The sequence below is a fragment of the Haemaphysalis longicornis genome, unplaced genomic scaffold (assembly GCF_048455015.1).
Source record: "Haemaphysalis longicornis isolate Haplotype H1 unplaced genomic scaffold, Haemaphysalis longicornis Haplotype H1 scaffold_9, whole genome shotgun sequence".
Lineage (NCBI taxonomy): Eukaryota > Metazoa > Arthropoda > Arachnida > Ixodida > Ixodidae > Haemaphysalis > Haemaphysalis longicornis.
The window spans coordinates 124,855,332-124,882,548 of NW_027526460.1; the positions used below are offsets into that span (position 1 = coordinate 124,855,332).

General features: G+C 48.4%; 1 protein-coding gene across 1 annotated transcript in view; it reads left to right on the forward strand.

The window, feature by feature from the left end:
• The window catches only part of LOC144152257 (abasic site processing protein HMCES-like), a 45,070-nt gene extending 17,853 nt beyond the window's left edge, over positions 1–27,217 (forward strand). The window contains exons 4-9 of the mRNA XM_077683489.1: positions 4,028–4,223; positions 9,024–9,098; positions 15,755–15,817; positions 20,070–20,182; positions 24,926–25,012; positions 26,664–27,217. Of these exons, the coding sequence (XP_077539615.1) occupies positions 4,028–4,223; positions 9,024–9,098; positions 15,755–15,817; positions 20,070–20,182; positions 24,926–25,012; positions 26,664–26,802 (673 nt within the window). The 3' untranslated portion in view covers positions 26,803–27,217. The remainder of the gene's footprint in view (positions 1–4,027; positions 4,224–9,023; positions 9,099–15,754; positions 15,818–20,069; positions 20,183–24,925; positions 25,013–26,663) is intronic.

Here is a 27,217-nt window from a genome sequence, read left to right on the forward strand (position 1 = left end):
CATCAAAGAACTTAAGCATAAATGTCTCAAAACAATGAACATTCTTAAGGTCCTCTCTCACACCAATCGTATGGTTCCGAAAAAAGAACTCCTGCTACGCCTGTATACTGCTTTGGTTTGGTCTCGTCTGAACTATGGCAGTGTTGTGTATGGGTCGGGGACAAGAACAGCATTGAGAATGCTCGACTCAGTGCTACACTTGGGGATTCGCTTTTGCGTCGGGTGCTTCCCGCACTAGCCCCGTCCGAAGTTTGTATGTTGAGTGTAACAAGTGGTGCCTTGAGGATCAACAAACGTACATGGACTTGCTCTACGCTTTTAAAATTTCATCGCTGAATAACCATGCTTTTAAACCTGTTTTTAATGATACATCCAAATCTCCACTCTTTGTAAATCGCCCATCCGTTTCATTGCCATTCTTTGGCAATGACAGGGAGCTTTGTGTTTCAACATCTCCTTTTTAGACATATACACATCTTCTTTTACTGACGTTTTACCACCCTGACAGCTTCAACCTGTATCTTGTGACTTGTCCTTCATGAATACTGCTAAAACCAGGGTACCACAAACTGCTATTTTGCCGCACTTCTTGTCCCTGCAGTATAAGTATCAATGTGCAGAGTTTTATAGTGAAGCGTCAAAACCTGCAACCATGGTGTCTTGCGCTGCTCATGGGCCCATATGGCGTATGGCATCTTATGGCATCTTACTCATTGCACAACACATTCTTGAACATAAAATTTCAAAGTCCATCACATATACAGATTCCTTGAGCGTTGTGCGGGCATTGGCATCACACAAGCTATGCAAAACCAGAATTGCCAATATGGTTTTCAACACTATCATGTCCATATATGCCCCAAAACTTGTTCTGGTGTTGTTCTGGGTTCCAGGCCACGCTGGGATTGCTGGCAACGAGTTGGCAGACGAGAGGGCCGCTGTTGCAGCACTCAGGATAGCAGTAGACATAACAATAATACCACACAGAGCCCTTAAAGGGACCCAGAAAAGCCTTTTGTAAAAGTTACAAAAGGCCTGTATTGTCGCGTAGCACCAATATAGCGATGCAATGCCGTTGGAATTATTGATCTACATTCAGTATTAGCTGCGCGAGGAACAATTAAGTGCACCTCTCCCCCCTTGCCGATCGATTCCTCCTCCCTCTCTGCTTTTTTGAAAGCAGCTGGAAACACTGGTAATAGCCATGCTCGACTTCCGTTCTGCGCCAGCTACATTCCTGTGCCTAGGCACGCGTCAATCGCTGCGGACCCGCCTTGCCTCGGGATCGCGCAGGAAGGAGGAAGAGCCGCCGGAAGCCAACCGAAATGTCGTTGCCGGCGGCCGACCTCACCGGCGATTGGGCGAATCAGGGGGGTGGCTCGCCGTTGCGTCAGCCGCGATCGACGTAGCGTCAGCAGTGATCGGCTCGCCGCGGCGTCGCGCTCATCGGCTGAGAAAGGCTATCTTCAAAAATTGTTTAAACATTATCCGTACAACGTATGGGGCTCAGAGTTGGCTCAAAAATACGCCATTATGTATTCTACCACCTGAATAAATTTGATTGCCACCTTCTCGAAGCATTTCACAAAGCCTCCTTCACAAAGCCACATATTCGACAACACCTTCGGAACAAATATCAAGCACAGTGGAATGAACAGATAGATAACAAACTACATGGAATAAAACCACACTTAGGACGGTACATAACTGACTCACACAACAGACACACGCAAGTCGCCTTGGCTAGGCTACGGATAGGGCACACCCATGCAACGCACTTCAACGCATCTTCAAGACTTCAGTGCAGCAGGTGCAGAGAGGCCCTATCCGTAGTTCCATACTCTTCAATGCAAGGCACTTGACACCACACGACGCAAACACTTCCCACAACTATACAGACAACACATCCCGTTCCACCCATCATAATTTTTGAGAGACGACCCTATAATCACCCACAAGCGTACTTTTAAGTTTCTTAGCGATGTCAAGTTTTTACATCTCGTTACTTACCATGCATTTTAAAACCCTGGCCCTCTACACCAGTCATCTACATAGCCTTTTATGTCATCGCGAGTATATTTTTAGTTAAATGTTTTACACTTAGTATCTCTTCCTCATAAAACAACTTTTCCTTGGCGCTGTTTGCCCTTAGTCGGTCTTGCGCCGTAAAAACCCAACCATCATCATCATACACACACTCGCACACACACACACGCGCGTGCGCACGCGTGCGCACGCGTGCACACGCACACACACACACACACACACACACACACACACACACACACACACACACACACACACACACACACACACACACATGCACGCACGTACGCACGCACCTTGTCACACTCAAAAGTTATTTTTAGTTGATAGCACAGTTTCGGATAGAGCATCGTAAAAAGAGTTGCTTCCAATGCGGATTCTAATTAGGATGGAAGGTACTAGTGCGAACCACCTTCATAAGCTTGACCATGTACGGCTGGCTTCCACTCTCGAAAATAGTACGTTGGGCTCAGACAAAAGCTCAACTGCCCTGAAGCACTGTCACCGTATATTGGGCACTTAAAGATGCTTTATTTGCCCTGAAATTACCCATTGAAAAACGCATTTTATTTCTCGCGACCTTTCATCATGTTTCCTGTGACATGAACGATTACCGGAAGCTAGTGAGACAGCGGTGTGGTCTAGCAGGAATAATATAACGAGAATCAGAATACTGTGTTTGAAATATACGAGCTATTTAGAGAAAACTTATCAATTGGCCAACGCACCTCACAGGAATTCAGCTGTGAAAAAAAGAAAGACCGCACATGAAGGTCTCAGAGTGGATTCGCGTAAACGCGCAGGACGCCGCTCCACGTTTTGTGCTGACTGCAGAGACAGTCCGCGGCGCAGTCAGCTGCTGCTCGTTCAATGCGCGGCCGCAGCCGATGATGTGTAATCGAGGTGCGACTACCGCGTTCTGGGACCTGCGGTGACGTCCGTCCCTCAACGTTACTATATTATAGACCGAGGAAAGCCAAACAATGGGGTTCGGTCGGCACCAGAATCCCGGGACGCTCGCCGCCGAGTCTGTACACAAAGCAGCCGCGTCGGCGGATTGCCTCGAAAGCGCGTCATCCCTATTTCATATTTGCCGCGCTTTCGAGGCGCTTTTTCAAAGAAAGTGCTACGAGTTGTGCCGCGCCTCCGCCAGATGGCGCCACGGGTCCCGCAACCGAGAGAAGACGCAATGAAACATCCCCCTCGCGAGGTGGATGTTTAAACACAATCACATGCAGAGCACAATCACATGCAGAGCATTTCCGGGGGCGCACGACGTTAAGTAGTTTGCGTTACGTTAATGTTGTTGCACTTGTGGCAACTGCTGACGAGAGAGCGCTCGTCAGCAGTAATTTGAATGAGTCAACGATATAAGGCGCGTTAGTAGTGTCCCATTCTGTGTCGGCTTTGTGGCGCAGTGGGTAGAGCACCAAGTACATTGCGTTCCGCCCGCAGGGTCGAGGGATCGAAACCGGGCGCCGGATGGTATTTCTTTTTATATAATAGGGAGGGGTGCGGTGCGGACTACAGACGTCAACGCGGGTGACATCGTGAGTTACTGAAATGCTCTGCATTTAAAATTCGCGATAAATTCATTCGCATCCTACTCAGGAGTAGATTCCAGGTTCGGAAGTCACACGAGGTGTTTCGGCTACGCTCCCTCGACAAGAGATTCGAGTTTATTGAATACCTATTTTTAGAGTTCTATGCGCCTGCTCCATGACTTGATGCAAGAAGGAAAACAAGCGTATAAGCACAAGTGCAGCAAAAATAAATACACTCAATGTGAACTTGCCTACCGCATTTCAAAGAACACGCAGCGACTGAAGAATCAAAAGCAGGGATTTCTCAGGTATTACGCCTCGAAGAGCTCCCAACGTGCACGTGATGTAACGATACGAAGAGGAATAAGTTATTCTTCCAATTGACATCGCTGCGCTCAAAAGTGTACATCTCTTTCTGGGTGTGGTCTGCGGCGCAGCTTTTTCGAGTGGACGACGGACGACGATGGCCAACGGCATGCGTATTACGTGTACTTCAAGCAGCCGAGCAACGTCTCGATGGAGCACCGTGACTGGGAGCAGGTGCACGATCCCCACCGCCTGATGCGCAACGGCCGCTGGGCGGGACCACGCCTGCTCACCATGGCGGGAATCTTCGACATCTCCACCACCAACGTAAGCACGCGGCAACGATTTCCCACAAAAATGTCAGCGTTTCGACTTTTTTCGCTGGAAATGCTGGAGAAAACGCGTCACTCCTCCGCCCGTGTCGATTATCCTACTCCTCCTTCACCTATGCTCCACCCTTTCCATCACTCTTCATTCCTGCCCCATTTATTGGTGTCAGTTTCGGTTTCGACAAAACGAGCACCAAGACGGTCGCCATGGCAGGCGGGCACTTGGGACGTCACCGTTCACGTCACACCACTGCCGACGTGGACGCGCGCGCGTACAGACCGGCCGTGGTCTCTACCATCTCAATGCACCCGAGTGTTATGATGTCAGTTCAAAAACCGTGACGTTGTACTCACGCCGGGACACCGCGCGCCAACCGCAGCCAGCGCGTTGGCTACGACACGGTAGACCTGAGGTCGGGAGTTTGGGGCCAGGAGCCATGCTGCGAGCAGACGGCGTCATGCTGATGCCGATGTTGAAAGGATATCAGTTGTGAGCTTTCTCGTGCGCGAAGAATATGCTCCACCGAACGGTTGAAACTTCTTGAAAGATGTCTCCATATTGTCGCGGAGCAGGGAAAACGCCGGCTCCGCAACATCTGTGGTACGTGCTGGGTAAACGCCTATTTACAGGTAATAAATGGAGAATACTCTATTTACAGATAATTTGCAAGGCAGATTCAGGCAGGCAGCTAGGTCGTTCTGCTCGTGCACACGCTAGTGCACCAGAGCGCCTTCTTCTTCCTCGACGGCTAGCTAGGCTGCCCACGCCACCTGGCACACACCCACTTCGGGGGATTGCGCCCTTTGCATGTCGAGTCTCTGGACAGTAAACGGTTATCTCATTTCGCTAATCGCCATGAGGCAATATACAAAGGAAGCAGTTTACATAGTTACCCCAGCTTTGAAATTTCGTGTCAGAACTTCTTTAAGTTATTTTTCCTCTCCACAACCACTTCACCCACCAGTACTCCCACCTACCTACCTTGTCTCTTCTCATCAACCTCTCCTCCCATCTTTTCCTGAGCCCTCCGTGTACACTTCTCCTGTTATCATCCTTTCCGTGATTCCTTCACATCTCCTTTTGTAGCAAGTGCCCACTTCCCCTTTCTTTCCCTTCACACTCCAATTTTACTGCGTTTGGCCTACCTTTCTAACAGACACCCTTCTTCTCTTTCCCCCTTTCGCTTCACTCCTGTTCCATCCACTCCTTCATCCCCTTACCCTCCCCCATCTTATAGGGTTAGAGTGTTTTGTTGGTCACGGGTCAGGGGAAGGGGACGAACTGCTGGCCTCGTGACCTTCCGATGACCCGCAAACTCCCAGTAACATTTCTGTGATTCGGGAGACAGACCGTCCGGAATTTTTTAGTTTACCTCACCGTAAGGAAAAGCTATCATCTTTAAAGGGGCCCTAAATAGGACGCGATTTCAAGCGCGCTATCGCTACATAAGCGTTCTTTTCTTGTCTTGTTTATATACGAAGTCTTGCCACCATTCCATGGAGCTTTGACGCAGCTTTTTTTCTTCTGATGAAGGCGCTACGACGCAGCTGGCGCCTACGACTACGGCTCCGCTTTTGGCGGGTCCCATTAAATGCTGCAGCCAATCAGGTTTTCCGGCTCGGGGGGAAACAGAAGCTTGTTTTGGTGGCTCGGACGGTGTCTACGGGAACGACACTCCTGCACGGCGTATCTTTGTAGGGACTTATGTCAATCTTCGCCATCCGTCACACGAGCTTAGCTGAGTTTGTTGATATAGGGCGTCGCTTATGAGATATGAATAAAGCTGACAAGCCCATGGGGTCTTCTGCAGGCAGAAACGCTACGCAGGTGACCGCGGCAAGCATCTGCCTTCCCGGTGGACATAGACCGCGCACGAATCGGCACACACCGCAGCAGCTAAAACTCGTCGGCGCCCGCCACATCCGGAGTATTGCTGAAAATCAGGTTGCAAATTCGTGAAAGGGGATGATAGTGCGGTGTGCTGGCGATCGTCTTCATAAAGCGGTGACCGAATAACTGCGGTGATGCTAAGTCTTTTTAGTGAAAACTGACATGCTATCGCTAGCACGGCCGATGCGAAAAGCAGCGCCACGCCGCCACGCCGCCAGTAGTAGGCGGAGCATGCGCGCCGGCTGCTAAAAATAAACGGGGAAAACCACTGAGCGGAGCCAATGGCTGCGCGTACCTCGGAACGCAAGCGCCCTGACAAGTGCCTCTAGGTGGTTTTTCTGGGGCTTATCAGCTCGTAGCATCCACAGCACTTTGAGGTGCGAGGAAAGGGTGAACGGCCCAGGCCTTCTAGCCTTCGCCACCCTATTTCGAGCGGTTGATTGATTGTAGGGTTTAACGCGCCGACGCAAATCAGCTGATGAGGCGCGCCGTAGTGGAGGGCTACGGATTAATTTTGACCACCTGGTGATCTTTAACGTGCACCGAAATCTTGTACACACGGGCATTTTTCCTTTTCGCCTCCATCAGAAAAGCGGCCGCTGCAGCCTAAAATCGAACCCGCGTCCTCGTGCTCAGCAGCACAACGCCTTAGCCACTGAGCCACCCCTTTAAACGGAAAGAAATAGTTGATGGGGCCGTACCGGCCCACTCAAGCCTATGGTCCCCTGGTACAGCCAGGCCATGACTAAGCTTGATGACACCATCACCTATCGTCCCGTATTACAACGCCTTCCCACGCGCGGATCGGCGTAATTCGCGGCGGTAAGCCGAAATGTTGAAGAGGCCATGAAGACAGAATGAAAGTTTGGTTCATCCGAAAGATTGCCTCGTTAGAATAAAATTAACACCAGTTTTAATGCAAACTTCCTTCAAATAAGCTGTATATTTAGAATAAAAGCAAATGACCATGCGCCGCACACGCTTTTTCTGCACTAGAACCTATATGACATATTATGGGCAGCTGTGCGATTGGCTGAGGCCGGCAAAAGCAGACGCACGTTAGGCAGGCCAGATGAGCTTGCAGAACGAGCTATTTGTGCTTACATTTGATGCATATTCTTTTTATAGCAGCACGAACAGTGGGGTAACCAATGAAAGTTAAGGAAGAACACGTAAACATCGAACGAGTTAGTGCGGCACATTGCCGGGTGACGCTGGCTAACACGGCTCAGTAGTAACAGCATTGAAGGACTCGGGTAGTATTAACTCTATGAACACAGCCTTCGAACACGTTAGGTTGTCTGATAGAACACTGGCCAACTGATAGAAGCTGCACGGTCACTTACGTGACCATGTTTGTCGAGTCATAGGTTATGTTTTAAGACACGATTGCTATCAACCGTAATAAAGGTACGGCAGGTATTCACCCCAACAGCGAACACAGTCGACCCCTGGCGGCGCAGGAAGAAAGTGTGGAGGCCGCTGTCGCGTCGGCCTCTCGTTCACGTTGCGCACGACGCAAGACAAGCGCTGGTGGCGATAAAAAAAATATGTGCACTTGTCGGCCATTAAGCAATAGAATAGTTACTTCTGCTCGTAGTTTTGACTTAGGAACGCAATAATAAGCGGCCGTTGCGGGATAACACGGTAGTGTAGTTCAAAACCTCGTCGCCGTCTTCATCGCTTGAGCGTGGAACATGCTAATAACGTTGTTTAGACAACTTGTGCGTTTCTTACCGACAAGTGCAGCCGTCTTCCGCCTTCGGAACGTCTAATGGTGGTTTTGTGAAGGTGGCATGGTGGTGAATTGCATGAAACTGCTGAGAGACAAGGATACTAGTGCATACCGGTATATTTCCCACACTGTCGCGAAACTGCGCTGTGTATTTTTAGAAAGAAAAAGACAAAACAAGAACACATATCTTGCACAGGAGACTGGCGTTATGGCCCCGGGCGCAGCAAGCCGGTCTGACTACAGGTCCGCATAGAGATGTTAGGCATAACACTTCGGCCTATATTCGATTGCCGCTCTCGTAAGTGGTGCAGATGACGGTTTTTAATGCAATTTACCATCACATCATTACCTCCTTTCTCGTACGTGCAGCTTTGTTTGAGCCTTGAGTGCCATTTACTGCCGCGTTAACAAGCTATCCCTTGAGCTACGTGCGCCTGCCGCGCCACTTCGCGGCCGCGGCCGCCGCCCGCACAGCGACCGTGCTGGTGGTATGCGTGACTCCCTCAGTGCGCCTACCATTTGCCCGGCGCGTTTTCGCGTACACTTTAACAAAAAGCAATAAAAATAGTGTACCTGGAATTGCTCTAGAACTCAGGTCGTGCTCAGCTGCCCGACGAGCCAACTAAATCCCGGCGCCTCCGCCGTGAACGATCGGATCGTTTGTAGCTCTACAGCGGAAGCAACGACCTCCAATCGGAGTGGCGAGGCGGCGAGGCACGCCGGCAGAGCGGAAGCGGAAAACACAAACTCGTGACGTGTTTGGATGTCGAGTCAATCTCGCGAGAACCTTTGCTGGCTGCTCGGTTGCGTTACGCACACTTTAAAATTGATTTTAAATATGCTATAGGGTGTATTTGCCACTGATATTTTGCAGATGATGTATGTGCGTTTCACACCAATCTATCTCCCAAGTTATATCGCCTTCAAAATTTCGTCAGTACTCCTTTAAGACATCATTGAAACGTATACAACCCTATGGCCTACAAATGAACTTGTTTTCCATATATACCGAAAAATCCAGTGCGAAGCAAAATGGTGCCGAAAAGAGAATCTCCACGGGGGGCAGGGCGTGATATTGGAATTTATTTTATCTACAGGAAAATATGTGTGCAAAAGGCTGTCGGTTCTCTTTTTGTCTGGGACAAAGCCCCCCTGCTGTTTTCTTTTTCCAGGATGACCTCTACAGCTTCAGCATACTGACCATGGACGCGCCTGAATATTTGCAGTGGCTCCAAAACCGGGTTCCTGTAAGTCGGTGACGAACAAAGACTGTCTTGGAATGTAATCAAAAGGTGTTCAGGACTATCTAGTGATCGTAAGATACATTTTACACTAATCTGGACCAGCGTAACGTCATTGTAGAATCACACCAGGTCGTATCTGTATACGCTCACGGGCTTCAACCCCAGTGCACCAGAATGACCAATCAGCGTGACCAAATTTGAGAATTAGGGGAATGACGAGTCCAAGCATTACACCACCTGAAAAAGAGAAGCTGCTATGGAACAACAGCGCAATTCGTGCAAGTGCGCTATTGTCCGAGCGCAGCTTCTATTTTCTGAGCGCAGCGTGGCCAAATTAGCTCATTTGGCCACGCCGACTGGTCGTTCTGGTGCATGGAATGAATGCCATCCACTGCAATTTCTTAGTGCAACTCGTGGAACGTTGCTGATCGCCCACATCGCACTGGACCTCAGCAGCCTCAGTTTTCTCGTGTGGCAGGTCGAGTAGGCGCTGCCTAACATACACGCGCAAGTGCCAAGCGCAAACGAACAGAGGAGGCCAGATAGTCGCAGCATCTCATCGATGGTATACGATCACCTGGGACAGGCGGTAGGAATTTATTTCGGGGAGGGAGAGGGCGAGCGAGGGCTTACTTCAGGTCGCTTATGCATTATCTACACTCCAAAATTACCTTTCTTCAAGATTCGCTGTATTATAAATGAACAATTACAAGGTAACCCACTTTCGGCTTTCCCTAAGCTAGCTTAATAAAGGATTCAGTGTCCCCATTTCCAGAGGGGGTGGGGGGATTCTGAAGCCTATTATCCCGTGTATTTCCAAGATACGTTCCTGGCCATGAATTCTGTCCGTGCTGTAATGCACTCCACACAAGCTCTAAGCAACCTAAAATATGGCGCTCTATTTACGATTTGTAAGCGATGTTCCAAGGACTCAGTAGGGACTGCCACAGCTCGTCCCATTAAGGAAACGCGTTGGAGTTTCACGGGCGTACAGCGTGCAACCGCGATTGTCTTCTTCATCATCATCATCATCACCAGCCTATCTACGCCCACTGCAGGGCAAAGGCCTCTCCCATTATTCTCCAATTACCTCGGTCCTGTGCCAACTGTGACCAATTTATCCCCGCAAACTTCTTGATCTCATCTGCCCATCTAACTTTCTGCCGCCCCCTGCAACGCTTGCCTTCTCTAGGGATCCACTCTGTTACCCTTAATGACCAGCGGTTATCTTGCCTTCGCATTACATGCCCTGCCCACGTCCATTTCTTCTTCTTAATTTCTACTAATATGTCTTTAACACCAGTTTGCTCTCTGACCCACTCCGCTCTCTTCTTGTCCCTTAATGTTACACCTATCATTTTCCGCTCCATTGCCCGCTGAGTCGTTCTCAATTTAAGTTGAACCCTCTTAGTAAGCCTCCAAGTTTCTGCCCCGTAGGTGAGTACCGGTAAGATGCAGCTGTCATACACTTTCTTCTTCAGCGACAATGGTAGGCTGCTATTCATTATCTGAGAATGTCTGCCATATGCACCCCACCCCATTCTGATCCTTCTAATTATCTCTGCCTCATGGTTGGGATCTGGGGTCACAATTTGGCCTAAGTAGATATATTCGCTTACCACTTCCACTGCCTCCCCACCTATCTCAAACTGCTGTGCTGTCCCGAGGTTATTGATCATTACTTTAGTTTTCTGCATATTAATTTTCAGGCCCACGGTTCTACTCTGTTCGCCTAGTGCGGAAAGCATGCTTTGCAATTCGTCCCCCGAGTTACTTAGCAAGGCAACGTCATCAGCAAATCTGAGGTTACTGAGGTATTCTCCATTAACCCTTACTCCCACCTGTTCCCAATCCAACGTTCTGAATACTTCTTGTAAGCATGCTGTGAATAACATTGGAGAGATTGTGTCTCCTTGTCTGACACCCTTCCTTATAGGTATTTTACTGCTCTCCCTATGGAGAATGATGGTAGCTGTAGACCCACTGTAGATATCCTCTAGTATTCTTACATAATGCTCATCTACCCCCTGGTTCCGTAATGCCTGAATGACTGCTAGGGTTTCGACCGAGTCAAATGCTTTCTCATAATCTATGAAGGATATATATAGGGGTTCAGTATACTCAGCGCACTTCTCTATCACCTGATTGATCGTGTGAATATGGTCCATTGTTGAATAACCTTTACGGAACCCTGCTTGTTCTTTAGGTTGACTGAAATCTAAGGTTGCAGAGATTCGGTTAGCGATTACCTTGGTAAATACCTTGTAGACGACTGACAGTAAGCTGATCGGCCTGTAATTTTTCAAGTCCTTCATGTCGCCTTTCTTATGGATTAGGATGATGTTCGCGTTCTTCCAGGATTCCGGTACCATTGCGGTCATTAGGCATTGCGTATACAGGTTTGCCAGTTTTTCAAGTACAATTTCTCCGCCATCCTTCAAGAGGTCTGCTGTTATCTGATCCTCACCAGGTGCTTTGCCCCCTTTCATTTCTTTCAAAGCCTTCCTTACTTCTTCGGTCGTTACTGGTGGGATGTCTATCTCCTCTGAGCTACTGTCTCGTTCGGCATTATCCTGTATGTCCCGGCTACTGTACAGATCCCTATAGAACTTCTCGGCCACTGTGACTATTTGATCCCTATTTGTGATGACATTGCCTTGCTTATCCTTAAGTGCATACATCTGATTTTTCCCCACGCCAAGACGTCTCTTCACTGCTTTCAGGCTACCTCCGTTCTTTACAGCGTATTCGATCCTCTCCATATTATACTTCCGTATGTCAGCTGTCTTACGCTTATTGATTAACTTCGAGAGCTCGGCTAGTTCTATTCTGTCAGCTGCGGTAGAGATTCTCATGGTTTGCCGCTTCCTGATTAGATCTTTCGTCTCCTGTGAAAGTTTACCAGTATCCTGTCTAGCCATAGTGCCCCCGACTTCTATTGCACACTCCGTGATGATGCGTGTAAGGTTGTCGCTGGCTTCCTGTGTCGTAAGCTCGGCTTCCTCGTTAAGGGCGGAATATCGGTTCTGCAGCGCGATCCTGAATTCTTCTACTTTACGTCTTACTGTTAGTTCGTTTATCGGCTTCTTTCGTACTAGCTTGTTGCGGTCCCTCCTCAGATCTAGCCTAATTCGAGATCTTACCATACGGTGGTCACTACACCTTACCCTTCCTAGCACTTCCACATCCTGCACGACGCCAGGGTTATCGCATAATATGAAGTCTATTTCATTTTTGTGCTCCCCATTCGGGCTCCTCCAGGTCCACTTCCGACTCTCCCGTTTACAGAAGAAGGTATTCATTATGCGGAGGTTATTCCGTTCTGCAAACTCAACTAGTAGGTCCCCCCTGCTATTTCTACAGCCTAGACCATAGTTCCCAACTGCCTTGTCTCCAGCCTGATTCTTGCCTACTTTAGCATTGAAGTCCCCCATAACTACGGTATACTGTGTTTTTACTTTAGCCATTGCCGATTCCACATCTTCATAGAGGCGTTCCACTGCTTGGTCGTCGTAGCTGGATGTGGGCGCGTAGCCCTGTACCACCTTGAGCTTGTACCTCTTATTGAGCCTAATTACAAGACCTGCTGCCCGTTCGTTAATGCTATAGTATTCGTCTATGTTGCCAGCTATGCTTTTATTGACTAGAAATCCCACTCCCAGTTCTCTTCTGTCCTCTAGACCACGGTAACATAGGACGTGTCCATCTTTCAGCACCGTAAGGGCTTCGCCTGCCCTCCTAACCTCGCTAAGCCCTATTACATCCCATTTAATGCCCTCTAGTTCCTCGAACAACACCTCGAGACTCGCTTCGCTAGATAAGGTTCGCGCGTTAAACGTTGCCAGGTTCAGATTCCATTGGCGGCCTGTCCGGATCCAGGGATTCTTAGCACCCTCTGCTGCGTCACAGGTCTGACCGCCGCCGTGGTCAGTTGCTTCGCAGCCGCTGGGGACTGAGGGCCGAGGGTTAGTTGGCGTATTCATGGGAGGTTGTGGCCGTTACTACACCAGGGTGGCCAATCCTGCTCTGGTGAGGGAGTGCATTACCGGCAATGGTCGCCGGGGTCAGGCCGCACCCCAAGCCCCTTTGTGCAATTCCATCAATACGCGGATTTTTTTTTTTTTTTTTTTTTTTTTTTTATCCGGTGGGAATTGTCCGGCACCGGGATTCGAACCACGGACCTTCTGCACGCGAGGCGGGTGTTCTACCTCTACGCCATCGCTGCATTCTCAGATTGTCTTCTTACGTCTCGTCTAATCGATGTCTAGTAACAACGCCGCTTTCCTCTTGCTGAGTATTTATCAAGGGGTGCTTAGGTCGATTACGTGCTCATTTGTCCAAATAGTGCCAGGCTTCAGCTTATAGCGGCTTATTTGGAATTTCAACCAGTCTTCTGCAAGTGCGTGCGCCATCTATGTGTTCTACTTGCAGGCAACAACACCCCAGAGTTTTCTTCATAAATCCTGCTCAAGGACGCTCCTGATGTTTCACTACCTTGTATGACACTGACGTCAAGTTCCTTCATGCGAGGCGTCAGATACTTAGGAGTCAGTTCTCTCTGCAAGCCGGTAGCGCTGATTGTGTGGCCGTAAATGGCTTACCCAACTCGGTAACACGGAGTCAACGAATTGGAGCGTCGTCTTTCTTGCTTCCTTTATTTCTTTTAGATTTCTTCCTTTTCTTTCCTTTCTTCCTTCCTTTATTTCTTCCTTCCTTCCTTCCTTCCTTCCTTCCTTCCTTCCTTCCCTTCTTTCTGTTTCCTTTCTTTTTTTCTTTTTTTCTTTGTTTTCAAGACGCAACTGCCTGTTGAGGTTACATCGAACGTACGTTTACGAAGATCCGGTCATTGGTCCTACAAACACTAATTAATTGGGCCCATCAGACCATTGTGCTGGTGGCATAGACGGTACGTTACTGGCTGTGAGTGATCTCAGCACCTAAGCATACATTTCAGTACAGCCAGTAGCCGTTTTGCTTTGGCCATCCAATCACCATTTCCGCCCGCGCATATTTGCTTGTAAATACATGTAGCATCAACTTCATGGTGGTTTCACGACCTTCAAAGATCGGCCATAAATACATAAAAGTGTTAACGCTTTTAATAAATGAAACTTCAATCCACCAAAACAAACAATGAATGACAACCTCAAATACACAGCACAAACACATGACAGCAGCCTCTTCAGTGAAATCACGGGGAGCGACCCTCATGTGAATTGAATCCAGTAAATACCAACGGCATTGTGATAATTCTCATCACCAAAATATCCTGCAAGTGTCTATGCCTCGGCGTGTATTAGGAAACACTATGTGCACACAGACGAGTCACAAACTATCGAGAGTAGTACCGCAAGACTATCGTGTTCCAGGTGTACAACGCATTTAACACAGACAGAGAACGATGCACATGTTTCTTTAATCATTCATAACATTTTTTTTTCTTTTACGACATGCTACCTCCTCTTCAATCTAAAGAATTAGCAAATAACACGCTCATCTCCATTACGCGGCGTGTCCTAGCAATTTCAGCGTCCACAGAAACGCGCGATTCACTGGCAGGACCACTTGGCGATGTCTTTACTGTCAACTTATTCAGAACAATTACGGTGTCTCCAGCAGGGCGCTAGCACCAGACAGCAACTTGCACCCTTTACGCTTCAAAGGTATCCTTCTCCGTGGAACGGAATATACGAGAGTATAGCGTGTTCTCTTGATGGTGAAGAAGTCCATGGTCGAAAGCCGCCTAGGGGAAGCGGAGTTCGTTTTTAAAGCAAAGCTTTACTACTTTCATCCAGCGGTTCCGCTGCCGATGCGCAAATTAACCTTTTGAGCTCAGACACACCCCCTGCGACACACCCCTCAAAGCGCATCGTGTGATTCGCCGGGCCAGCTTCCGGCGCTGCGCGCAACGCCCCGTTTTCAGTCGTTCTGCTCAACTGATCAGCCGAGCAGCGGGCGGTGGCGGGCGCTCAGCTGATCGGCATGCGACCAACCCCACCGCCTCCCGTCTCAGGCTACGTGACTCATCTTGCGTCCGGCGAAGAGGAACATCGCGTTCGCCGCGAATGAAAGCGAGGCGCGCCTTTTCTCTGAGCGTTGCACGGGACCGAACGGCGTTGAGCTGTGGTCGGTAATACAGTTACATCAAAGGTTGACCAAGTGAAACCAGAAGTCAGACTAAGCCAAGCTTTTGCTTTGAATATCCAAGGTTGCCTGGCCTAAGCCGCCGCCATTTTTTTTCAGAGCTCTCGGTCGTGGCTGAATTAAGGTTCTAACCTTTTCCTATGGCATCAGCCACGTTTATGCATTTGTATTATTTATTTTTGTTTACGCATTTATTTATTTATTTATTTATTTATTTATTTATTTATTTATTTATTTATTTATTTATTTATTTAATTATCGTTAGTTAATTTGTCATTAATTCACCAATAGTTCGTCATTACTTACGGCGCCGCACACGAAAGAACTTCCTATTTGTTCTTACAGCGAACGATGTTCCGCTTCTCTGCCGGCGAAGACCGTGCCTGAACGCACGCACAAACGTGCACACCCACTCTCCCGTCACGCACCCACGCAGACAATAACACGCTCACACGCACGCGCACAAGAACCCCTAAGCAAGCAGCCCATAACACCTCAAACGTTTCTCGGCGCAGGTCATTCTGAACGGCGAAGAGGCAGTGGACAGGTGGCTCGATCCGAAATACACCTTCAAAGAGGTAAGCCTGATTTTTATTCTAGAACAAACATTTTCAGGACAGCCTCTGACCGCTCAAGCATCGCGATATGTTCTCGTGGGTTAGCGACGACCAACATTTTATTTGGTATTATTTAAAGCGCTGAACACGTTTGGTGACAGCATCCAATATTTTGCCTCCACATATCACCAACTGCCGTAATGAACTCAAACAGGTTTGCAATGTGGTGTCAACCGATTGCAGCGTTCGAACTCTTGTTTTTAATTCTGACTTGTTCCCCTCCAGCTTTGTAACGTTAAATTCGCTAAATCTAGAATTACACCGACTTGGGCTAAAGGATTCAAGTTCAAGATCTTAAAAAACAGCGCAAATTAAACAGGACTGAGTTGTGAGTTCAGCACTGTGCCGTCCTTCCTCACCTGTTGTCCTGTTTAATTCTCGCTGTTTTTTTGAGATCAAGAACTTATTAAATCTAGCACTGTGGACTTTATTGTGTTGTTGTAGGCGACGTCGCCCTATCGGCGGTGTTGTGCCCGAACGGCCGGGCCAAACGGCCCCCGGCAGACGTGCCACAACTTGAATGCGCCACAGAGTCGCCTCTCCTTTCCACTTCTCAACGGCTGGGCCGAATCATGCCTCGGAGGAACGGCCCGCGGCACACAGGCAGCAACACGCCTGGAGACGGCGCCGCTGAGTCGCCTTTCCTTTCCCGTCGCGGCGGCTTTGGCTGACGCAATCACTTTGCCTCGATTCGTCGGATTCAAACTTCGGCCAGCGAGAGTCCTGATTGGGGCGATTCAAACATCTCGCGGCTGCAACAAACCCCCGGCAGTATAAAACAGCCCAGAATCATCAGCGAGAGCGCCCCATTTCGGAGGCACCGAGTGGAGACGTGCTGTCGCCTTTGTGCGAGCCATGTAACGCTGCTGTTACCCTTGTACATACGGTATATAAATGTTGCTTCAACTTTTCGTCGGCTCGAGAACTTCATCGCTCTGCTCTGCGCCGTGTCGATAGCGGACAGAGCAACACGGATGACTTCGCTCGCATGGCCAGTCGGTACAGTGGTGGCTGCTGCGAGAGGGCCCAGTCCCAACATCGGGGAGGATGGTTCCAGGGAACCGGCACTCTCGAATGCTTTTTTCAGGCCTGAAAAGCGCATTCTTGTCTCGTAAGGCGATCAATGTTTGGAAATCACATCCGTATCTCTGTGTTCTAGCGAGGCTGATGAAATCGAGGCTTCGACGGACGCCCGTCTGGTCGGGAATGACACTGAAGTACATAATAAAGAATACGCCGACCACCAGAGAAAATAAAACAACTAAAACAATGACGTTTCGACACCCCGAACGGGAGCCTTGTTCACACTAAAAGCAGAGACAGAAAGCTAAGAGTTTAAGTAGTATGAAGCACGTGACCTAAACACCTTGCGTAAGCGGGGGGAAGATTGCCGTCAGTGCGGTTCAGGGTGTTTTTGTTCGTCTGTATCATTATGGATTCAAGATACAGCCTAGAGGCGAAGTCCTTCTCGGTGGCGACAACACGTGCCTTGCCCCAGTCTATCTCATGGTTAGACGATTGTGCATGTTCCGCGAGGGCATTAGTAGACACTTTTCCTTTCTTTACGTCATTACAATGCTCTTTTAACCGTCTTTCAAAATTTCCAGATTCCCCTATGTATAATCTATCACAGTTCGCGCATGGCACTTCATATACAACACCGGGAAATCGTTCTTTCGGTAATCTATCTTTCACTTTCACAAGAGCGTCCTTTAGCTTCTGGGTAAGAGCGTCCTTTACCCAGAAGCTAAAGGACGCTCTTGTGAAAGTGAAAGATAGATTACCGAAAGAACGATTTCCCGGTGTTGTATATGAAGTGCCATGCGCGAACTGTGATAGATTATACATAGGGGAATCTGGAAATTTTGAAAGACGGTTAAAAGAGCATTGTAATGACGTAAAGAAAGGAAAAGTGTCTACTAATGCCCTCGCGGAACATGCACAATCGTCTAACCATGAGATAGACTGGGGCAAGGCACGTGTTGTCGCCACCGAGAAGGACTTCGCCTCTAGGCTGTATCTTGAATCCATAATGATACAGACGAACAAAAACACCCTGAACCGCACTGACGGCAATCTTCGCCCCGCTTACGCAAGGTGTTTAGGTCACGTGCTTCATACTACTTAAACTCTTAGCTTTCTGTCTCTGCTTTTAGTGTGAACAAGGCTCCCGTTCGGGGTGTCGAAACGTCATTGTTTTAGTTGTTTTATTTTCTCTGGTGGTCGGCGTATTCTTTATTATGTACTTCCTAGCGAGGCTGTTTCACGTTCTCGGTGCACAGGCCACAGTTGCATTCATAAGGGATCCAGAGGAGCATTGATCCAGTCCAACGCGCTTTCACTGACAAAATTTCTACGGTTGGTGCATGCGCACAAATACCGGGGGGCACGCCCCATGAGCTACGTGAATAATTTCTGCTGCAAGTTGGTTAGTCGCTGCTACTACTTGGCTGTGCGATAAATTTTAACAGTGGAGCTGTTTCAGGTCGAGCCTTTTTGGCCGTCTGCTGTGAGTCATGCGTCACGCAGGGGTCACGCATGCGTCCCGCATGTTCCCAGACCCACCGATAGAGGGCGAGTGGTCTCCAAAGGGCGGGTTCTTCTCATGTAGTACGCTGTGTTGAGGTCCTACTACACTGGATACATGGGAGGCGGCACTGGGAAGCACATTTCTACAGGACCAACTCAACCTGCTGGACAGAGAGAATATAGGCGCACTAGCCGCTGGGGCATTGGACCTAGGGTTCCACCCATGAATTCCACTCCCCTCTATCCCCTACCCCATTCCCTCCTTTTGCTATTCCTTAATAAAGTTTGTTATGTCAGTCCGTCCTCTCATTCGCGCTAGGGGAGGGGGAAGGGAGACCTCCACCACTGACGTTTAGCTGCCGATATTTTTTTGCGCTAACCGTAGAATTTGTGCGGCGACGGCGCTGCCGTTCTTGGTCGAACACACTTTTACTTTCAAGCCGACACAAGAGGACCAAATCTCTGCTGTTTCACCAGATTTCACACTGGGTGGAACTGGGTTTAATTTTTCTTTGACGTCCACGCCGACGTGATTGTTCGACGTCACTGCCGCAAGGTTATTCAAAAATCCTTCTGTGAGCGTCAACATTGCAAGCGATAAACGCACTTTGTGCCTTTCTATACGATGCGCAGTTTTGGTTGTGCAGACATTTCTTCAACGTGTTGCCAAGAAAAAAATATATCTGGCTTAGCACGCAGTCGCATATTTCCGTTTTTTCAGAAACACAGACCACAACTGTTTGTAACGCGTTTGAACCCACCCACTGCTCAAACACATTTTAAGGGTAGAAAACCGCCCAAACTTCTGAATATAACCTACAAAACTGTCGGACCTGCATCGGGGTCTTTCCATTTCGAGGCAGATTTTCTCTACGAGGAACTCAGCGTCTTTTGCTCTTCCTCTCGACGTTGCTCTTTGTCGTTTCCTCCTTTCGGGTTTTCATAACTGAAAGCTACAAAATGCTGTTAGAAGCTTACGTGTGCAGAAAATTCAGTACAGAAAATTTTGTCCAAGTGCAAATAACCAGAACTGAAATACCAAGAACTCGAACAGGCCTAGCAGGCTAGCCTGACGTAGTGCATCCACACTACGCAGCTTAAATCTCATGTTGGGTTTAGCGGAGTATCACAAGTTTGTGCATATGTTTACAGCACGCCTTCAGAGACACGCTGTGTCCGTGCTCCCTGTTTTTAACTAAACTTAAGCATGCGAGAGCTCACTGTGAAGAAAGCCTAAAACAGATATTTCTGATTAAATATTTCCGCCAAAAAGCTGCAGAAAACTTGAAACAAAACCGGTCGATGTCTACAATCTATCTAATTCATGTTGCACACGGGTGGGATATTTTTAAATAACTGGCAGAATTCAACAGTAGACGGCTACTTGAGCGAACGAAGGACATTAGTCCCGACAGTGAAATTCTCAGGCTTATACTATTTTGCGTGTTTAAAATAATTTGTACGCAATACTTGATAAATGACAATGATTGATTGATTGATTGATTGATTGATTGATTGATTGATTGATTGATTGATTGACTGATTGACTGATTGATTGATTGGTTGATTGATTGATTGATTGATTGATTGATTGATTGATTGATTGATTGATTGATTGATTGATTGATTGATTGATTGATTGATTGATTGATTGATTGATTGATTGATTGATTGCGCCACGCAGCTGACGCGCAACGTTCGCTCACCTTCCAACCTTGTCTGCCACCGCGTCTCGCCCATCGTCACCAAAGTGACCATTAGCACGGTGGAATGCGTGCTGCCTTACGGCTCCGCCAAGTGAGTGCACAATACCATTCTACAGAAGCGCGTTGCATCTCTCAGGAAGGTCTGGCTAAAGGCCCTCCATACTACTCTCGTCCGCGGTTAGCGCAAACTGGCCCTCCCCCTTTCCGTTTCTCCGAGCTACGGAAGTGGATGCGCCGCCATGTTTGGTTGCCAGCGTTTCCGCCGCCCACTCTGCCACCGCGCTATCGCGGCCAGTTCATACACGCATTGGATGAAGCTGCGTTGCTACCTTGCTTCCCGAGATAGGGCTAAGCCCCTCCCATAGTGCTCTTGTCCGCCGAATTGTAAACATGATCGAGAGCGTCATCCTTTTCCTCGTTTTTTTCGAGCACCGAAGCGGAAGTGCCGCCATGATAGTTTTGTCGCCGAATACTCAGCCGGCTGCTACCACTTGCCACGGCAACCGGGTTATCGCGGCGCGCAGATACACGCGTTGCTTTTTGAAGTGCAGGAAGGCACCGTCGACAGCCCAGGAACGTTCGGAAAGCGCGCATAAGCGTGCACGTACTTACCACCCGTGACTTTCTTGCCCAACGCCGAACTCCGGAGACAGAAGGGAACATTTTTTCGAATCCGGCGGAAATGGAACTAAGTGGCGTCACTATTCAAGGAATGGCGTTACTTAAGAAAGCGGGCGTGGCCGTGATGGAGGGGTTTTACATCAGGCAAACCTCTGGAGTAACGAAAAACCTGGCATGCTTAACGCAGAGGTATTTGTTGAGCGGGTACGCTTAAAACTCACTACTTCCGTGGCCATATAGTCTGTGCATACGAAAGACGAGCAGTGCAGTCCTGTCTACACATTTTCCGGCCCTTACTGCTGGTACAGAACGCTTACTCACTTAGTTCTACTCTGGAACCAGTGTAGAGGGCGGAGAGATTTTTCTTAGCGTGGCGCCCTCTTGGGCAAGCTGCAAAAATTCTGCTGTCCCTAAATACGCACCGCAAGTTTTCGAGAAGCACAGAAAAGGGAGCCTGGAGAGGGGTTGGCAGGCGCAGGAGGAAGACTCGCTTTTAATTAGCTGACAGGTGTGAGAGGAGGGTAACGCTGGGCTATATGGCGGGGAAAACGAAAATAACGATTTTGGGATAACGTGGTGAAGGGGTTGCTGGCGGATGGGAAGTACGCAATGCCGATTGGGAAATGGCAGGGTTTATGAAACGACTATCAGTTCATTGTGCTGCTCTTCTATCAAGCGTAACTAGAGCTGAAAGTTGGACAAGTTGGTTGCTAACTAAGGAATTCATCGTGCTAGCGAACATCGGGAAAGACTAACTGAAGAAGAGGCGAAACATACTCGAACGTATGTTTCGACTCTTCACGCCTTAGCCTGTTCCTCAAAGGCATATCGATGAACTTTCATCGCTGATTTCAATTTCAACTCGGGCTAGTAGGCAGTCCTTGCGCTTAAAAAAAGCATTCCAGCGAATAAAACATCCCCAGCTTTCTCGCTCAAAATTCCAACGCCCGAAAAACCTTGTAAAACTATTGTAGAAGAGGGATATTCCGCATGCATAATTCAGGAAGTCCACTTGGCTATCGAAACAAAAAAAAAATACTTTGCAGAAGTTCGTGTCTAATTGCCTGTCAAAATTTCAAAATTTACTGCCGATATATTCCAAATGGGGTAGTTTCCATGGCTACCCTTCAAACTGCGCCCACAGAAAGCTTTCGGCCCCAATATTCCACTATTAGCTGTGCTAAAAACTTCACCGTCCCTTCCTAAAGAAAGCTGAGAGAAACGCGAAGCCTTTCTGACATCAAAACGGGGTCAAAAGTGCGCCAAAACCTTCGCTAAAAGCGCGTCCGACCTTCGCTGAAAGTGCATCCAATCGATAGTCAAACCTTCCAAGACCCAAATCGCAAACGAAGAAGAAACCCATGCGACAATTTTTCGCGCGCTAAGCTAACGCACCTACGAACGATCTAACAATATACCCATACGTGGTTTGAGAGATAAATGTATACCATTTTACTCCTTCATTATCGATGCGTGTATTGTCTTATCCAGGGGCGGTATTCTCGAGTTTTGTCCCTTTTGCGTCCCTTTCAAAATTGTCCCCTTTGGCAAGCCCTGATTGGCTAAAAGCAAACAACCGGAAGTGACGTAACGCAAGCGCGGCAAACCTACTGCCAACGCTTAATGCTTAACTGGAAGTACGTCACGAGGAAGGGGCGCAAAAGGGACGTTTTCAAAAGGGACAGTTACGAGAATACCGCCCCAGAACATTCCTTTTTCGGTATTTTCAAGCAATCGTTTTGACACAATGGAATCCCGTTTTTACGCACGCGCCGTGTGTCCAGAGATCTTATCAAAGCTTTTCGGTCGACTAACCGGTCTATGGGGAAATGCATTACTCTTCTTACAGAAAACCATTTGTCTCAATAAAAAAAGCTTTCGCTTTAAAAATGGCTTACATTTTTAAAGCGAAAGAGGTGGGATGAGCCAGCAAAAATCGCCACATTTCTGACACCCCTTTCATGATGTTTGGTCAGAGGGAAGTAGCACCAGCGAACAATAATTTACTTCCCATATTTTTTTGTCATTAGTGCACATTTCAAGAGAAGAAATAATCGCATGCGACCAACGCCACGAAACCCTCAGCTTAGAGCAAAGATGTCCGAAAACGAAAGGCGGTGCCCAGGGAGTGATGTTAAAGTTTGTTACAGCCAGAAATTGTGTGGTTGTGGTTCATACGTTTACTACTTATGCCTAACGATAAAACGAACCCCGCCCCTTATTCTGCTGAACTAAGATGCAGCAGAATTAGTCTGCACCAATGTTAAACCTTGTTTGTGTAGGTAGTTTTTCGTACCTTCCATCAAGCTATAATTAACGAGGGCGTCCTTTATTGCTTTCCCAAATCATTTCTCCGGAGTAATGAAGTATACCAAATAATTTTTTAATAGAATAGGTAACTGCGATCCTTTCACGTGAAGTCAAGCATGCAGACAGCTTCGTTTAAGGGAAATATATGTTTAAGCCACGGAGGAACTGCAAGCGGAACTGCAACAAAGAAACCGACGTTTCTCGCCTCCATCATGTAATGGTAGCGTGGTCACGAGCGGAGAGCAGGAGAGTTTCCTCTGTTCCGAACGACAAACAGCCGAGAGCAATTAACTTGTTCAATGCATAGCGTGCAGAGGTCAGCGATGATACAGGAGGCAGTCCGCTGGCGTGCTTACAACATGAATAGGGTAGAGTAAGGTCCTGCCCCGATGCCGACGACGTTCTGACTAGGCTCGCCGGTAGCCGAAGGGCGACAATTTATAACCGGAAGTTCCTGCGGTCAAAAAGGCGTCTAGCACACTGCGCACGGCAAGAAAACTACAAACACACAAAACACACCTTCCCTGGATACAGTGTTAGAATGTCCCTAGAATCAGCGGCAAGGTCACCAGAAGCCGGAGCATTCTTTGTTGAAGAAAAATTGGGGGGCGATGAGTCATGAGCGCCACAGCCACCGTTGACATGAGTCCCCGACCTCGAGCGCACGCTTCTTCGACTGGTCGAGACCTGCTCCAGGAGGGGCGGGCTTTACCGCCACACACGAAACTTCACCACCATGCACCAAACTTGTTTCGCGCGCGCACAGGGTAACAGCAAAGTACTTCGCGCCGAATCGTTACAGACGGGGGCTTCTCCCTCACTATTACCCTGTCTACAACGATAGCCTCCAGTGGAGCTGCACAAAGCAGTGTCAGTGAGGTGGTGACCGCGGCAGGGCTCTAGTCGCAAGAGAAAATGGGCCTGGTCGAGTATTTTGACTTCCCCGTTTTCCATTTTTTTTTTAAATTACGCCCATCTTCCCGCGAGGGAACCCTCATGTGATGCGACGCATCAGGGGGGAGCGTTTGGACTGACGCTGGTATTGGATTGCGCAGTCCACTCGCTGAAGGGACTGTCGCTTTCATCACGTCTTCATCGGAAGAATCAAGACAAGCACGAAGTCATCAATCGAAGTCACGCGGAGTCGAACGAGAGCGAGCGCTGACTGAACCGCTGCAGCGCGCTACCCGCTTTATATCGCAGCGCCTGAAGGAGAGGAGACAGCGGAGGAGAGTCGCGCATGCGCGCACTTGCGCGCCGGAGCAGATGGGAGCGGAGCGAAGCGCGCGCACGCAACTATTGTTATGATAATGAGACGGAGTGAGAGTGTAACGCACAGCTGTCGGAGAGAATAGCGGAGGAGAGTTGCACATGTGCAGTGAGCGGGCGGACAACGCCGACGCCGACGGCGGAGGGACATACCCCAGAGCAAGAGATGCGTCGCATCTAAAACATGGCCGGTTAATTTTCTTCTTTTTCAACCTCTGCTTCCCAACATCATCACGTTCCATTCATTCGGCGATGCCAAAATGTTCGGTTCTTGTTTTGTGTACCTTTCATTCTTTTTAATACGAAATCTATTATTAGTCGTAATTTATAGCGTGTTGCACTGGCGTCAAATGGCATGGCGTCTACCTGCTTGCGTCAAAGCACAGCATTCTATATCAAACCGTGTGTCTACCTCCGTGGAATCGAAACAAATTGCGGTAGATACTTAATTCCATGTTTTGGCGCTTAAATTTTTTGGGGACGATCAGTATAAGGTTAGTTCAGCAAGTGAGCCCAAACATTTTTAAAGGCTTATTGTGCCGCGAATGTTGACACAATTGCTGCTGCCGCGTCAATGTAATTGCCATCTATGGGTCACTTTTCTCGCGCGATGTGTTCGTTTCACCCGTTACAGGAAGCGCCGCGACGAATCCAGAGGCAAGACCAAGGCCGGAAAGCACCGTTCCAGGTCTCCGGCGAAACCCGCTAAGAGGGCCCGAAGGCAAGTCGATCCGGCTAAAATACTATCACAGTTGGCCTGCTCGCATATGCGGAGAAACTGTGAATAACTAATTATCACTGAAACCATTATGGCAACGAACGTTGTTTTAGCCTGAAAGTGTTTTATTCCCGGATACACAAAGATTTTAATGACGTCATATGCGTCACAGAAGTGACGCCAGTTCAACGAAGCAAGCGGCCTGTAAAGCGTGCACCCTTGCACACATGGTCTTCAGGCGGGGAAGCAACCTTTAGCACTAAGGAGTACGTTATACATAGGGTTGTTTGTTTTAAGTGCGAATGCACTTTATAAGCGACCCCAAACCATCCACCGCCGGCGGCGGCGGCGTCCGCAGTGGTCCTCTATATTTAAAAAAGAAACAGCATCCGGCGCCAGGTTTCGATCCGAGGACTTTGCGGCCGCAGCGCGACGCTCTACCGACCAAGCCACGGACGCGACGCTGATATCAGCGTTAGTGACGCGCCATATATCTTTAACGCATTCAAACTACGTCGTCAGCGGCGTGCGTTGGCGACTCAGCGGCGTTATAGCGGCTTGATAACTGCGTGGTGTACACGTGATACTACAAACCCGATGGAAGAGATGGAAGAGAAGGCGGCGAGGCGGTGGGCTGCGGGGGCCGAGCGCAAGCGCCGCAAGCGGGCCGACAACCGTGCATTCGCACTTTCACATTCTCCCCCTCGGGGAAATGCGGGGGAATTTTGGGGTTTTATATTTCAACACGAAAGTTTTTTTATGCCGGGATACACCAATATTGCAATGAAGTCATATCCGTCACGTAAATGACGCCAGTACACCTTTCCCGAAGTGACCCGCCAGCATGACGTCGCTCACCAAGCACACCCACAAGACAGCCGCTGAACCGCAAATCATGCTCAGCTGCAGATTTCGCTGCACGTTTCACTTTCGTGTCTTACCGATTCCTATGACCGAGGAATCAACCACAGTTTTGTTTCACACTTCCAAAGACATTTCATCGAAGAGTGCATCGCCTCTTATTTGTATGTAGAACTTTGTATGTATACGTCATGATAATAAAACTATTATTATATCTATTTTAACAAGATTAACGGTTATACGCAACAGTGGTAGCTAGCTTAGTAGTCCTGTAACTGCACCAAAATAGCGGGAGAATCTTTACACACACTAGTTTGCAACACATAGGTAACGATGCAATAAAGTTCTTGTTTCCTTGGTATTTCTTTGCTAACGCCACCCGACCAAGCTCAGGCTGAAACAGCTCCACTATTAATTTTTTTTAAGTGCCACTTTTGAGGGACATTGCTTTCGATGATATACGCGGGAAATATTTTCTGATAAAATAAAAGTCTGAAGAAGTCCATTTTATAGAATTCAGCAGAAAAGCTTGCAAATATTTGCCCAAGAAGTTACGAAGGTTTTTCCTAGTGTTGACAAAATTTCCCTGGTGTTGACAAAAAAGAGGAACTCCAGCGTGTCGCCGCAATTTCGGTCTATGACAAAGATCCCCCTGTGATTTATATTAATCAGTAGCACTCGGTTACAGTCGAAGTACAGCTTCAGCACGTAAACCGTTCCAGATATTTCAAATTCAGAACCCCAGAAAGAAGTATACCAACTTTCCGCTCACGCGCGTTGTCTCTTTCCGCAGGTCTGCTGGATCATCACGCAGGTCCAGCACGACTCGCAAGCAGGCCAGCTCGTCGCACAAGCGCTCAAGCTCGTCGCGCAAGCATGCCGGCTCGGCGCACAAGTCGAAGAAATCGTCTCGCAGAGGCCGAAAACGCTAGATTTCCCCGACACTCTGTTTTTAGTGCCTACATTATCGTCGGCGAATGACACCCCATTTTAGGGAGTCCCGGGCGATATTGATTCGGCGCTCTCACGCGTTTCTTCAAATGCGCGCACGGGCTAGCGCACACGCGCAGTGGATATTTAGAGCAAAGTAGTATAGCAATTTCATTGTTAAAGGAGGACAAAACAAAATTTCGTTCCGCGCGACTCTGCTTCTACGCTCGCGACTTTGAACATGGAAAAGAGCGTTCTTTCCATGACGTCGACGGTGACTGCGTGTTTTGATTGCGAGCCGATTCTTCTTGTCTTGTATTTTCTCTCGAATTTGTATAATGCTTGTACGGTGGAGCCAATAGGCAGAGTATACAGGAAAATGTCCATAAATATCCATAAATGAGTGATACAAAATGA